At 48.5% G+C, this 14,497-nt stretch overlaps 2 protein-coding genes across 2 annotated transcripts; both read left to right on the forward strand.

The window, feature by feature from the left end:
* Window positions 1–178: 178 nt before the first annotated feature.
* Window positions 179–6,113, forward strand: LOC140912311 (serine protease 33-like). The gene is made up of 6 exons (XM_073346525.1): window positions 179–391; window positions 1,396–1,416; window positions 1,546–1,708; window positions 3,768–4,039; window positions 4,502–4,671; window positions 4,806–6,113. Exons 1-6 carry the CDS (start codon window positions 337–339, stop codon window positions 5,106–5,108), a joined length of 984 nt encoding a protein of 327 aa, XP_073202626.1. The 5' UTR covers window positions 179–336; the 3' UTR covers window positions 5,109–6,113.
* Window positions 6,114–11,632: 5,519 nt separating this feature from the next.
* LOC140912313 (uncharacterized) lies at window positions 11,633–13,483 on the forward strand. The gene is made up of 3 exons (XM_073346528.1): window positions 11,633–11,665; window positions 11,762–12,170; window positions 12,759–13,483. Exons 2-3 carry the CDS (start codon window positions 11,765–11,767, stop codon window positions 13,298–13,300), a joined length of 948 nt encoding a protein of 315 aa, XP_073202629.1. The 5' UTR covers window positions 11,633–11,665; window positions 11,762–11,764; the 3' UTR covers window positions 13,301–13,483.
* Window positions 13,484–14,497: the final 1,014 nt, after the last annotated feature.

Consider the following 14,497-nt stretch of genomic DNA (forward strand, 5'->3'; position numbering starts at 1 on the left):
CTGCTTCTATCTAGTCCCCTTGCTTCGGTTGGTTCTTCCCCCAAAGCCAGAAAGCCATCTACTGTGTCTTGGTGCTCACTTGTTCAGTGCCATTAATCCTATAGGAGAGGACTGTGGGCTAGTGGGTTGGCGGAGGGGGTGCTGGAATTCAGGACTCCTGGGTTCTATCCCAGCTGGGTGGGGGCGGCCATCTCTACCTCTCGTGAACTTACCCGCCTTGTGGTTTTATAGCTCTGTTTATGAATGTGACGTGTAGCCGGTAAATTGCAGCCAGTGACTTTGCCCTCCCGGTCTGTGCTTTGGTCCCAGCCAGCTGGAGTTGGGGGACCTGCTGTCATGGGTGTTCTCAGCTGCCCGCTGGTCACCCTCCTGCTGCTGCCCCTGCTGGAGGGTGAGTGAGGAGTCTGCTGGGGTCCTGGCATTTGACGCCTTCTGACTGTGGAAGTGTGCTGGTATGAAGGATGAGGATTGGAAAGGGTTAGAACAGGGATGCAGTGGGGGGCTGGGAGCCAGGACTCCTGGGTTTTATCCCCAGCTCTGGGAGGGGAATGGGGTCAAGTGGGTTAGAGCGGGGCGAGGGGGGGGGCTCCTGGGTCTAATTCCCACCTCTGGGAAAGGAATGGGTTTCTGTCCCTCACATCTTCAAGCCCATAAGGAATAACTCCCTCTGCAATAACTTGTGGCACTCCCTGCTGGAGGACTCTGCCCTCTGTGGGTTTCAAGAGAAAAAGGGCAGGGGTGGGGTTCTCAGCACTTACACTGGGCAGGAGGGGATGGAAGTGAGGGGTAGGGGAAAGAGGAGATGGTGTTGGGTGGGCAGGGCGAGGGACTGTGGGAAGGGTAGGTTGTGGGTGGCAAAGGAAGGGGAGGATGATGTAGGGCTTGGGGGGAGGAGAGGGGATGGATAAGTGAGGCTGGGGTGAAAGTGTGGGGCATGGGGCAGGGAATAGCTCATGGAGGTTGCGCGGGGGATGCACAACCATGACTGAGAGAATGGGCCCTTCCCCCATCACCCATGGAGGGGAAGTTATGGGGCAGAGAACCTGGATTTAGGATTTGGGCTCTGTGTGGGGAATCTCAGACAGAGGGGAAAATCCTGTATCAGACTATGTCCCCCTACATACCTCACTTCCTGGGGGGGTCATACCCCAGGCCAGAGAACCCACCCACATGGGAGGAGGTTGGGGACCCATGGGAGGCATGGGGGCAAGCCATGGCTCAAAGGGGGCCTGATGGGATTGTGAGAGGAGGAATTTCAGGGATCTGCCTGTGGAAATTGTGTGTGTGTGTGGGTGGGTGTGTGTGTGAGTAGGTGGGTGCAGCGCTGCCCCCTGCTGGAGGGGTCAGGCCGTGTGTGGTTTTCACACCTCACTCATCCCTCTCTTTCTCTTCTAGCTGCTGTGGAGTTCCAGTCAAGTAAGGAATCTGGACACTTTCTATCCCCAGCTCTGGGAGGGGAGTGGGGTCTGGTGGGTTAGAGCGAGAGGGGGCTGGGAGCCAGGACTCCTGAGTTCTATTCACACACCTCTCCACTTTTCTCCCCAGCCTGCGGGCAGTCAGTGACCTCCAGCCGCATTGTAGGAGGGCAGAATGCCCGGAACGGGGCTTGGCCCTGGCAGGCCAGCGTCCGATACAATGGAGTCCACGTCTGCGGAGGGTCCCTCATCACGGGGGAATGGGTGGTGTCTGCAGCTCATTGCTTCAATCAGTGAGTAGAATGATAGTCCAACCCCCTGCTCAAAGCAGGACCGATCCCCAAGTAAATCATCCCAGCCAGGGCTTTGTCAAGCCGGACCTTAAAAACCTCTAAGGATGGAGATTCCACCACTTCCCTAGGGAACCCATTCCAGTGCTTCACCACCCTCCTAGTGAAATAGTGTTTCCTAATATCCAACCTAAACCTCCCCCACTGCAACTTGAGACCATTACTCCTCGTTCTGTCATCTGCTACCACTGAGAACAGTCTAGATCCATCCTCTTGGGAACCCCCTTTCAGGGAGTTGAAAGCTGCTATCAAATCCCCCCTCGTTCTTCTCTTCCACAGACTAAACAATCCCAGTTCCTCAGCCTCTCCTCATAAGTCATGTGCTCCAGACCCCTAATCATTTTTGTTGCCCTCCGCTGGACAATTTCAGTTTTTCCACATCCTCCTTGTAGCGTGGGGCTCGAAACTGGACACAGTACTCCAGATGAGGCCTCACCAATGCCGAATAGAGGGGAACGATCACATCCCTCGATCTGCTGGCAATGCCCCTACTTATACAGCCCAAAATGCCATTGGCCTTCTTGGCAACAAGGGCACACTGTTGATTCATATCCAGCTTCTCGTCCACTGTCACCCCTAGGTCCTTTTCTGCAGAACTGCTGCCGAGCCATTCGGTCCCTAGTCTGTAGCGGTGCATGGGATTCTTCCGTCCTAAGGGCAGGACCTCTGCACTTGTCCTTGTTGAACCTTATCAGATTTCTTTTGGCCCAATCCTCTAATTTGTCTAGGTCCCTCTGTATCCTATCCCTACCACTCCTCCCAGTTTAGTGTCACCTGCAAACTTGCGGAGGGTGCAATCCACCCCATCCTCCAGATCATTAGTACCCCAGCCTGTTCCCTAGCTGTCCCACCCCAGAGGTGGCTGCATCTCAGAGCGGGCTGGGGGGAGGGAATCCCTGTGCAGTGTCACTGTATGGCTATAGCCCAGCTTCTAAACAATCCCTTGGAGGAACCCTTCAGTGTGCCAGACCCCGGTGGGGTCTCACTCTGCCCTCGGGGTCGGCCCCACGGCCCCATCCACTCCATGACTGAGTCTCTGGGCTCCGGGCCTCCTGCTTCAATTCATGAGCTCTGCCCAGCGAGTCCAAGGGAGACAAATCCCCGGTGGAGGCTTCTCTGCTCTTCAGGGGCCTGTGCACCTCAGCCAGGATTTGCAGTGACGCCAGGCAGCCTTGTCATACCAGGGTCCGGTTAATTAATCAACTGGACCACAGCTCCGGAAAATCCTTAGGTGAGCCCAGAGAAACCACAGTGAAGATAGAGGCCATCTGGCCAAGCCAGTGCTCCCCAGCCTGCTCTGGACTCCATTTCACCAGCTGTCTCTTGGGGTACATTTACACTGCAATGAGGGACCCGTGGCAGGGCTGCGGCTGGCTTCGGGCAGCTAGCCAGGGCTTGAAGACTTGGCATGGCAAGGGTTTTTAGTGCAGTGTAGACATATCCGTTGAGCCTCTCCCAAACCTTGGCCAACCCTTTATCCCCTGGCTGTCAGCTCTCAGTCCTTTGTTCTCGGCTAGCTTCTGCTCAGATCCCTGTGGAGATATGGAAGGAATCCACCTTCCTCAGGCTCTTTGGTTGCTAGGTCTCAATGTTCCGGCTATTGCGGTTTTTATTCTCTCCTCAGATTCCCCATTGATATAGGGTTGGCCCCAGCTGGGCCTGCAATGACCCAGTCAGTCCGTGCCAGACAGCAATGACACCCCTCTCCCCCTTGTTTCTCCTGTGCTGCCCCATTGAGAGACTTAACGCTTTTGCACCCAATAGGGAAACTGAGGCACATAGAGGATTCATAAAAATATTACAGAAAATTCCCACTTTGCCACAGGCTGTTCCCCATCTGCCCCGTCCCAGTGGTGGCTGCATCTCAGCCCCAGGCAAGTCACCCTATGTGGCATTATGTGCGGCTGTTTCCCAGCTGCCCCGCCCCAGAGGTGGCTGCGTTTCTGTTCTGTGGTAGCGAGTATAATAACAAACTCCTGCCCAATGTCTCCCCCTCTCCTAGGAGCCTGCCCCTCGCTGGTTACTCTGTTTCCCTGGGGCAATTCCAGCTGAACATCCAGAGCGCAAACGCCTTCACCTCTGCTGTGTCACGGGTCATAATCCACGACAACTACCACCCCACCACCTATGCCTCTGACATAGCCCTGGTGCACCTAAGCACGCCCCTTCTGTACACCGCCTACATCCTCCCTGTCTGCCTTCCCGCCCGCAATGATTCCGTCGCCTCCGGCACCCAGTGCTGGGTCACCGGCTGGGGGAAAGTCCAGACGGCAGGTAAGATGCCTGGAGGGCCTGTGTGGGGTGGGGGTCCCCCAAAGGCGACATGGGAGACCCCTTGAGCCAGGGCTGTATCTGCTGCAATGAGTCATGTCGCCGTCTCGTGGTCGCAGCCCAAACAGGCAAAGCAAAGCCCAATGGCTGCCGAAGAGAGAGATCTTCCAATGGGAGGCAGGATGAGGTGTTGGGAAGCTAGTGGGGGCAAGTGAATTAGAGCAGGGGGGGCTGGGAACCAGGACTCCTGGGTTCTATCCCCAGCTTGGGGAGGGAAGTGGGGACTGCTGGGCTAGAGCAGAGAGTGCTGGGAGCTGATACCCCTCTTGTGCTTAAAAACTCCCATTCACACCTGACCGAGCTAGATTGACCCAGATGAGGTGGGGAACAGAGAGTGAGGGATGATCCTGCCCCGGGGGGAGATGGCTGAGGTGGGCCCTGATGAGGTGTATTTTTTCTCCGCAGAAAGTCTCCCTCCTCCCCGCACTCTGCAGGAAGTTCAGGTCTCACTCATCGATGCCCAGACATGCAATGACCTCTATCGCATACCCATCACAGGGTACCCGGGGTCGCGCCCCATCAAAGATGACATGGTGTGTGCTGGCTACCCTGAAGGAGGGAAGGACTCCTGCCAGGTGAATGAATTCAGGGAAGTCCCAGGAAATCCAGACCCCGGGGCTGAAATAGTAGGGGGCTGTGGGTCGGGCTTGAGGGACACCAGGTCAGGACTGAGGGGCACCAGTCTCACTAATTCTCTTTCTCTCTCTAGGGCGATTCTGGGGGACCCCTTGTTTGTTCGCAGGCTGGCTCCTGGTTCCTGATCGGCATCGTGAGCTGGGGAGTTGGCTGCGGCCTCCCCAACCGCCCTGGGGTCTATACACGGGTCTCCGCCTACTCCGACTGGATCCAGCAGCAGCTCCCCAGTGTGGCATTCGGGGTGGTGAATGTCACCATTAGCACTCAGTCTAATGCCGGCTACGCTCCAGCGCCCACCCCCCTGCTTCTCGGCACCCTCCTGCTGGCCAGCGCTGTCCCGGGGATGGTGCCACCGCTTTCTAAGCTGCTAATTTAACAGTCATCCCTGCCAAGGAAAAAAAAAAAAAACATCAGAATTACAACCCATTATTATAGGGCTGGGAGGGGAGTGGGTGTGACGTGATTGACAGAATCTGTAACCGTGTAGATCACTGTTGCAACCACTGTTATACATTTGCAGCAAATATTGTCCAAAGGTTGTAGTGTGAGGTGTCTGTGGCAAGCTTATGGTTTTCTGGTCATGATGATGCTTTCTATATGTGTGTATCATTTTTGTAGTTGAAGTTATGAATATTGGCTTTGTACCATCTGTATTTCAAACTTGTGCTGTGCTTCTGGGTGACACCCCAGACAAGTTGGTGTCAGCTTGGCCTAGCCTGCTTGATGGCCCATTAAAGACCAGCAGCGACCCAATTGACCCATTGAGAGAAGGCAGATACACCTTGTGACTCAGCAAAGTATGCATGGACTTGCCCATGTGACTCCAAACTCCATTTTGCTGTAATTTTTCATAGTAAGAACAAAAAGGTGTCCTTACACCTGGAAAAGACCATAAAAGGCTGATGTCTCATCTCCATCTTGCCTTCAATCCTGCTTCTTACCTCTGCAGGGACTTTGCTACACACGGAATCTCTACACAAAGGACTGAATGGCCCGTCCCAGCTGGGGATGTTCTCCAGAGGCTTGATTTGAACCTGCCATTTATTCCATCACTGCGACAAGCCTGAACCAAGAACTTGGCCATTACAGTATGTCATTGATCCCATTTAACCTTTTCTAGCTCTCATCTGTGTCTTTTTCCTTTTATGAATAAACCTTTAGATTTTAGAGTCTTAGCCCTGGTCTACACTAGGACTTTAGGTCGAATTTAGCAGCGTTAAATCGATGTAAACCTGCACCCGTCCACACAATGAAGCCCTTTATTTCGACTTAAAGGGCTCTTAAAATCGATTTCCTTACTCCACCCCTGACAAGTGGATTAGCGCTTAGATCGACGTTGCCGGCTCGAATTTGGGGTACTGTGAACACAATTCGATGGTATTGGCCTCTGGGAGCTACCCCAGAGTGCTCCATTATGACTGCTCTGGACAGCACTCTCAACTCAGATGCACTGGCCAGGTAGACAGGAAAAGAACCGCAAACTTTTGAATCTCATTTCCTGTTTGGCCAGCGTGGCAAGCTGCAGGTGACCATGTATTGGATCATATTAAAGAAGTTCTGTATTAAAATCACAAATGAGTTTGATTCCCCAGAGTTTAAATTACTAATTAAGAAGTCTCTTGGTTTTTGGTACTGTTTCTCTCCCTCTCTAACAACAGAAACAGCACCCAGAGACTCCCCGCCCTTTTGTTGTATTAACAATTGTGATTAAAATAGAGATAGAGGATGTATGTGGATGGATGCTTGGTGTGGATAATAACTGAATGATCAGGGAGGTGCCAGCCTAAGAATCCAGTGTCCATCGGCTGAAGAAGGCGTCAAGTGGAAATAATCAGAGGACCACCCCCGGTGGGCAGACTGGAATCCACCCAACAGCCTCAAGAATGGGAGAACCAAAGAACAAGATAACATCTTGGAGCCGTCAGGAATGTGCTATCTGCTGATTGATTCAGCAACAGCATGATGAAGCAATTCCCATAGACTGGCATAGGAAGAAATTCCTATAAAAATAGACTCTAAAAAGTGAGAACTTTGGGGTCTGATTCTGCAAACCAACTTCCAGGAGCATCAGATGAGCATCTGACAAGGCCCTGCTCCCTCCTCATGTCCAGGCCACCTGGCCAGTGGCTTGGCATGAGCAACTCTAAGGCTGGTAACTATGATAACAACCTTGCAGAACCTGTGTGCGTGTGTTTGTATGAATGAATGTGAGAATAAATTTGAGATTGAATGGAATGTTATAGCTATAACTAACTGCTTACTAGGATTCTTTCTGTATTCACAATAAATGTGGTATTTTGCCTTTTTCCCTTTAATAAGATCCTGCTGGTTTTTATTTTATTGGTACAACATTTTGGTGGAGAATTGCGAAAGGGGGAATATTGGTAAAAAACCTCAGTTATTGTAAATATTGGTGTGCACACCGCCAGCTCTAGTGAGCTAGGCATTTCTATTAGGTTAACCAGACCTGCTGGCCTCCGAGAAGGTAGCAGGCGACCTGCTGGCCTCCGAGAAGGTAGTAGGGAAAACAGATTAAACTAGACCTGCTGGCCTCCGAGAAGGTAGCAGGGGACCTGCTGGCCTCCGAGAAGGTAGCAGGGAAAACAGATTAAACTAGACCTGCTGGCCTCCAGGAAGGTAGCAGGGGACCTGCTGGCCTCCGAGAAGGTAGCAGGGAAGAACAGGTTAACCGGACCTGCTGGCCTCCGAGAAGGTAGCAGGGAGAAATAGGTTAACTGGACCCGCTGGCCTCTGGGAAGGTAGCAGGGGACCTGCTGGCCTCCGGGAAGGTAGCAGGGGAAAAACGCATAGATTAAGCTATGATTTCAGAATCTAGGCTGTGTCACTTGCTAAGTAATACCAGCAGTGACAAAGATATTGAAATATCCATGTTAAGATGTTTAAAAGAAAACAGGGTAAGCCAGTACCAGAGGGAGGAATGGAGTCAGAAGGAACTCCAACCTCACCTTTTGTTAAAGAAATTACACCTTTTAAACAAATCCTCCAAAAATGTGGGCACAGTCCTTGGACTAAACAAGCCCTAGCTGATGTCTGCACTATTTCGGACTTAGAGGATAGATTGGCTCAGTATATCCTCATATACAAACCTTCTAGTGCTGCCAAAAGAGATGCAGCAGCAATTTGGTTGTTGTGGGAGGCATGTAAGGCTTCTTCCCTCGGCTTGTCTTCATGTAAAGAGGAAAAGGCACAAATGGAAAAGGGAGCAGACAATTGGAAGGTGCTGGCTACAAATATCCAAAGCCAGCTGAAAATAGTGAAAGAGGCACTCCAGGAATACAAAAAGAGTGAAAAAGTTAACTCTGCAGAGGCTGGAGGGAGGCAGGTAAAGGGGGAGAAGGTCCTATGTACGGCACCCCCAGGCATAATTACAAAGAGAAAAGAGAGTAAAAAAAAAAAAAAAAAAGTTAACTCTGCAGAGGCTGGAGGGAATTAAGCAGTTAAACTTTGTATTTCACCCAAACAACTTTTAACCAAAAATGTTAAAAAGGAAAAGTGTTAGAGAAAGAGCATTCTTGGTTTCTTTGCAGCCATTCTGAAAGAAAAATGGGCCCTTTTCCAAAGGAATGTCTGTAAATTAGCCAGGCAAAAATAAACTATCTGATTAAAATCATTTGACTGGACAATTTAGTCAAATTTGCTAAAAGAACATAAGAGGGTTCTATTGGAACTTAACTGCCTCAAATGTATAAAGGGAATGTAAGATGTAAAAAACAGAGCAGTGTGGAAGGGATGTTAAGGAAAAGAAAACGTGTATGTATCTGTCTGTGTGTGTGTAAATATGTAAAGTTCTAAGGACCAGTTAGTTTTGTTTTTGTTAATGCCACTAAAAATCCATTTGACTCTTTAATTCAAAGTTGCAAAACTGACAGACCTTTTTGCTAGACACAGGTAATTAGTGTTGTTTGGCTTTGGGATTTGGCATTTAACCCTTAAAAGGTAACTCAATGCTTTACAAAATTTAAAATGTTTTTAAGTTGTGGCTGCAGCAGGGCAGTCAAAATCAGGAGAATAGAAAAAAAAATTTGGATTCTTTTTGTTTGTTTGTTTTTTGTTTGTTTGTTTTTGTAACAAAATAGCAGATGAGAGTTGTAGTAAAAAAAAAATTTAAAAAAGACAGTGCCTCTCTGAAGCAACAGCAGGGGTGAGGTGCACAAAACAAAAAGAAGCAATGTTAGAAACACTGAGTCTTAAAATGGCTCTGAGTAATCAGACTGTCACTTTGATAAAGGTACATGAAAACTCTGTAAGCAAAAAAAGAAATAGTTACACCTTATGTAAAAATGGATCTGGATAATGTTATAGAAGTTAAACTATGGAAGGAATGTGCATTTGCCCCAGAACATGTGCAGGGTATATTGTAGAAGGGGCAAAAGAAATGCAAACATACCATGCTACTTAATTAAAATGCTATTAGGGCTCCAAAGGGAGCCACAATAGGTTGGGTTTTCTTTTTCAGATTGCTGTGTGTTTTGGAAGCAGAAGTTAAAAGTAATCAAAACTCTGGTGAAAGTTGATTGTGTCCCTTTTAAGATAGAGTCTCTGAGCTGCTGATGGCTTTAAATCCAAAAGCAGGAAGTTTCTGTGAAAATGCAAATGACCTAAATGATAAAGGAAGGAAAGAACTAGCCGCACAAAGGAGCTGCAGATAAAGGACATACCTGGTCAGCAAACAAATTGTCTAAATAAAAGGCATGGGATAACAAGATAATTTTAATAAATTTAATGATAATAAGTATCCCTGTAACAACGTATAGTGTGTATGATTTTTGGAAAAATCCTTTAAGGTCGTATGGTAATGATGCTTCTCAGTTATTACCTGTAGATAAAACTTAAAGCTTAACACAGCAGGAAAAACATTATAAACTTGGTCTGCTGTATAAGAAGGAAAACTCAGGGATTTAATGACTAAACAGTGGGATAATTTCCCCATAACCCTTAAAAGATAAAAGCCTTTGAAACCTGGCCTGCCTATAGAACAAAAACAGGAAAATGTGGGGGCAATTCCTCTGTTTTGCCTGCAATCAGCAAGGGTATTTGTAAAAGAAATATTTTAAGCAATAATCTGCCACCCCAAAAGGGGTAGAAACATGTTCTTTTTGTCTTTCAGAAAATCAGGAAAAGCTGCCAGCTGAAAAGCAACCCAATACCATGAATCTACTGTCACAATAGAAATTGTGTTTTGTGTTCTATGTTTTGTCTTGTGTTTTGTGTTGTTGCTCGCACTGTTGTGTGTTTAAAAAAAAAATACTGAAGACCTGCAGGAACTTAAAAATAAATTAAGCTTTCTGTCCCAGCTACAGGACAGCCTGATACAAAAACAAGTACATGCCAATGTAGACTTGGTCCAAATTGGTCTGGGTAACCTAAACGGCCAATGGAATCTTTAGTAATGGCTTAATACTACCACATGGCTTATCCATAAGAAAAAAAAAATATTAGAAATAGGAAACTACACAGCCATAGCTATGGGATGCACTGAAATGCAGATACTTGCACTAGCTACTTTGGAACACAAAATGTTCTGCGTCATATTGGGAAATATTAAGGGTTTGATGCATTTGTTAAAAAAGAAAGAGATCATTGTTTGACACTTATCAATATGAATGGATGCAACATGTTTCCACTATTGTAAACCAGACTTGTTAATGGGAGAAATTGTTGTCAAAATTGCACACCAACAGTCCCTGGAGGCAAAGGTATTGAAGGTTAACCCACTCCCCATATTACACATGGGATCCTTTTGGCTACCCTGGACCTTGAGCCAGTGAGCTGGGGAGGGAGGGAAGCTATTGGACACTAGAGGTTGTACCGAATGGACTCCTCAAAAGTGGGTGTGCCTCACCTTGCCTGTTGCCCCAGAACCTTGTAGTAAAGATACATCACTAGGATCATGTATGTGGCATGAATTGGAATCACAAACTCAAATTGCCTCACAGTACTTTCTCTTGAATAGGCTACATAGAAAGTGACACTGACGATTATAAATCTTAGTGTCAAAAGGGGGATTATGTTGGATCATATTAAAGAAGTTCTGTATTAAAATCACAAATGAGTTTGATTCCCCAGAGTTTAAATTACTAATTAAGAAGTCTCTTGGTTTTTGGTACTGTTTCTCTCCCTCTCTAACAACAGAAACAGCACCCAGAGACTCCCCGCCCTTTTGTTGTATTAACAATTGTGATTAAAATAGAGAGAGAGGATGTATGTGGATGGATGCTTGGTGTGGATAATAACTGAATGATCAGGGAGGTGCCAGCCTAAGAATCCAGTGTCCATCAGCTGAAGAAGGCGTCAAGTGGAAATAATCAGAGGACCACCCCCGGTGGGCAGACTGGAATCCACCCAACAGCCTCAAGAATGGGAGAACCAAAGAACAAGATAACATCTTGGAGCCGTCAGGAATGTGCTATCTGCTGATTGATTCAGCAACAGCATGATGAAGCAATTCCCATAGACTGGCATAGGAAGAAATTCCTATAAAAATAGACTCTAAAAAGTGAGAACTTTGGGGTCTGATTCTGCAAACCAACTTCCAGGAGCATCAGATGAGCATCTGACAAGGCCCTGCTCCCTCCTCATGTCCAGGCCACCTGGCCAGTGGCTTGGCATGAGCAACTCTAAGGCTGGTAACTATGATAACAACCTTGCAGAACCTGTGTGCGTGTGTTTGTATGAATGAATGTGTGAATAAATATGAGATTGAATGGAATGTTATAGCTATAACTAACTGCTTACTAGGATTCTTTCTGTATTCACAATAAATGTGGTATTTTGCCTTTTTCCCTTTAATAAGATCCTGCTGGTTTTTATTTTATTGGTACAACACATGCAGAGCTCATCAGCACAGGTGACCATGATGGAGTCCCAGAATCGCAGAGTCCCAGAATCGGTCCAGCATGGACCGAACGGGAGGTACGGGGTCTGATCGCTGTTTGGGGAGAGGAATCCGTGCTATCAGAACTCCGTTCCAGTTTTTGAAATGCCAAAACCTTTGTCAAAATCTCCCAGGGCATGAAGGACAGAGGCCATAACAGGGACCCGAAGCAGTGCCGCGTGAAACTGAAGGAGCTGAGGCAAGCCTACCAGAAAACCAGAGAGGCGAACGGCCGCTCCGGGTCAGAGCCCCAAACGTGCCGCTTCTATGATGAGCTGCATGCCATTTTAGGGGGTTCAGCCACCACTACCCCAGCCGTGTTGTTTGACTCCTTCAATGGAGATGGAGGCAATACGGAAGCAGGTTTTGGGGACGAAGAAGATGAGGAGGAGGAGGAGGTTGTAGATAGCTCAAAGCAAGCAAGCGGAGAAACCGGTTTTCCCGACAGCCAGGAACTGTTTCTCACCCTAGACCTGGAGCCAGTACCCCCCGAACCCACCCAAGGCTGCCTCCTGGACCCAGCAGGTGGAGAAGGGACCTCTGGTGAGTGTACCTTTTAAAATACTATACATGGTTTCAAAGCAAGCATGTGAAAGAATTACTTTGCCCTGGCATTTGCGGTTCTCCTAGATGTAGTCCTAAAGCCTTTGCAAAAGGTTTCTGGGGAGGGCAGCCTTATTGCGTCCTTCATGGTGGGACACTTTACCACTCCAGGCCAGTAACACGTACTCGGGAATCATTGTAGAACAAAGCATTGCAGTGTATGTTCGCTGGCATTCAAACAACATCCGTTCTTTATCTCTCTGTGTTATCCTCAGGAGAGTGAGATATAATTCATGGTCACCTGGTTGAAATAGAGTGCTTTTCTTCAGGGGACACTCAGAGGAGCCCATTCCTGCCTGGCTGTTTGCCTGTGGCTAAACAGAAATGTTCCCCACTGTTAGCCACGGGGAGGGGGGAAGGTTGAGGGGGTAGTCACTCGGTGGGAGGAGGCAAAATGCGACCTTGTAACGAAAGCACATGTGCTATGTATGTAATGTTAACAGCAAGGTTTACCCTGAAAGAGTGTAGCCACTGTTTTATAAAATGTGTCTTTTTAAATACCGCTGTCCCTTTTTTTTTCTCCACCAGCTGCATGTGTTTCAATGATCACAGGATCTTCTCCTTCCCAGAGGCTAGTGAAGCTTAGAAAGAAAAAAAAACGCACTCGCGATGAAATGTTCTCCGAGCTCATGCTGTCCTCCCACACTGACAGAGCACAGACGAATGCGTGGAGGCAAATAATGTCAGAGTGCAGGAAAGCACAAAATGACCAGGAGGAGAGGTGGCGGGCTGAAGAGAGTAAGTGGCGGGCTGAAGAGAGTAAGTGGCGGGCTGAAGACAGGGCTGAAACTCAAATGTGGCGGCAGCGTGATGAGAGGAGGCAGGATTCAATGCTGAGGCTGCTGCAGGACCAAACCAGTATGCTCCAGTGTATGGTTGAGCTGCAGCAAAGGCAGCTGGAGCACAGACTGCCACTGCAGCCCCTCTGTAACCAACCACCCTCCTCCCCAAGTTCCATAGCCTCCTCACCCAGACACCCAAGAACGCGGTGGGGGGGCCTCCGGCCAACCAGCCACTCCACCACAGAGGATTGCCCAAAAAAAAGAAGGCTGGCATTCAATACATTTTAAAGTTGTAAACTTTTAAAGTACTGTGCTTAAAGTGCTGTGTGGCATTTTCCTTCCCTCCTCCACCACCCCTCCTGGGCTACCTTGGTAGTCATCCCCCTATTTGTGTGATGAATGAATAAAGAATGCATGAATGTGAAGCAACAATGACTTTATTGCCTCTGCAAGCGGTGATTGAAGGGAGGAGGGGCGGGTGGTTAGTTTACAGGGAAGTAGAGTGAACCAAGGGGCGGGGGGTTTCATCAAGGAGAAACAAACAGAACTTTCACACCGTAGCCTGGCCAGTCATGAAACTGGTTTTCAAAGCTTCTCTGATGCGTACCGCGCCCTCCTGTGCTCTTCTAACCGCCCTGGTGTCTGGCTGCGCGTAACCAGCAGCCAGGCGATTTGCCTCAACCTCCCACCCCGCCATAAACGTCTCCCCCTTACTCTCACAGATATTGTGGAGCACACAGCAAGCACTAATAACAGTGGGAATATTGGTTTCACTGAGGTCTAAGCGAGTCAGTAAACTGCGCCAGCGCCCCTTTAAACGTCCAAATGCACATTCTACCACCATTCTGCACTTGCTCAGCCTGTAGTTGAACAGCTCCTGACTACTGTCCAGGCTGCCTGTGTACGGCTTCATGAGCCATGGCATTAAGGGGTAGGCTGGGTCCCCAAGGATACATATAGGCATTTCAACATCCCCAACAGTTATTTTCTGGTCTGGGAATAAAGTCCCTTCCTGCAGCTTTTGAAACAGACCAGAGTTCCTGAAGATGCGAGCATCATGCACTTTTCCCGGCCATCCCACGTTGATGTTGGTGAAACGTCCCTTGTGACCCACCAGAGCTTGCAGCACTATTGAAAAGTACCCCTTGTGGTTTATGTACTCGGCGGCCTGGTGCTCCGGTGCCAAGATAGGGATACGGGTTCCGTGTATTGCCCCACCACAGTTAGGGAATCCCATTGCAGCAAAGCCATCCACTATGACCTGCACATTTCCCAGGGTCACTACCCTTGATATCAGCAGATCTTTGATTGCGTAGGCTACTTGCATCACAGCAGTCCCCACAGTAGATTTGCCCACTCCAAATTGATTCCCAACTGACCGGTAGCTGTCTGGCGTTGCAAGCTTCCACAGGGCTATTGCCACTCGCTTCTCAACTGTGAGGGCTGCTCTCATCTTGGTATTCATGCACCTCAGGGCAGGGGAAA

This window comes from Lepidochelys kempii, chromosome 6 (genome assembly GCF_965140265.1).
Source record: "Lepidochelys kempii isolate rLepKem1 chromosome 6, rLepKem1.hap2, whole genome shotgun sequence".
Taxonomy (NCBI): domain Eukaryota; kingdom Metazoa; phylum Chordata; order Testudines; family Cheloniidae; genus Lepidochelys; species Lepidochelys kempii.

Excerpts from the sequence above, each read along its gene's own strand:
- LOC140912311 (XM_073346525.1), top strand. The coding sequence starts at position 337 with ATGGGTGTTCTCAGCTGCCCGCTGGTCACCCTCCTGCTGCTGCCCCTG. Across the intron at positions 4,040-4,501 it reads GGGGAAAGTCCAGACGGCAG|AAAGTCTCCCTCCTCCCCGC; the intron begins GTAAGATGCCTG and ends TTTTCTCCGCAG. Across the intron at positions 4,672-4,805 it reads GAGGGAAGGACTCCTGCCAG|GGCGATTCTGGGGGACCCCT; the intron begins GTGAATGAATTC and ends TTCTCTCTCTAG.
- LOC140912313 (XM_073346528.1), top strand. The coding sequence starts at position 11,765 with ATGAAGGACAGAGGCCATAACAGGGACCCGAAGCAGTGCCGCGTGAAA. Across the intron at positions 12,171-12,758 it reads AGGTGGAGAAGGGACCTCTG|CTGCATGTGTTTCAATGATC; the intron begins GTGAGTGTACCT and ends TTTCTCCACCAG.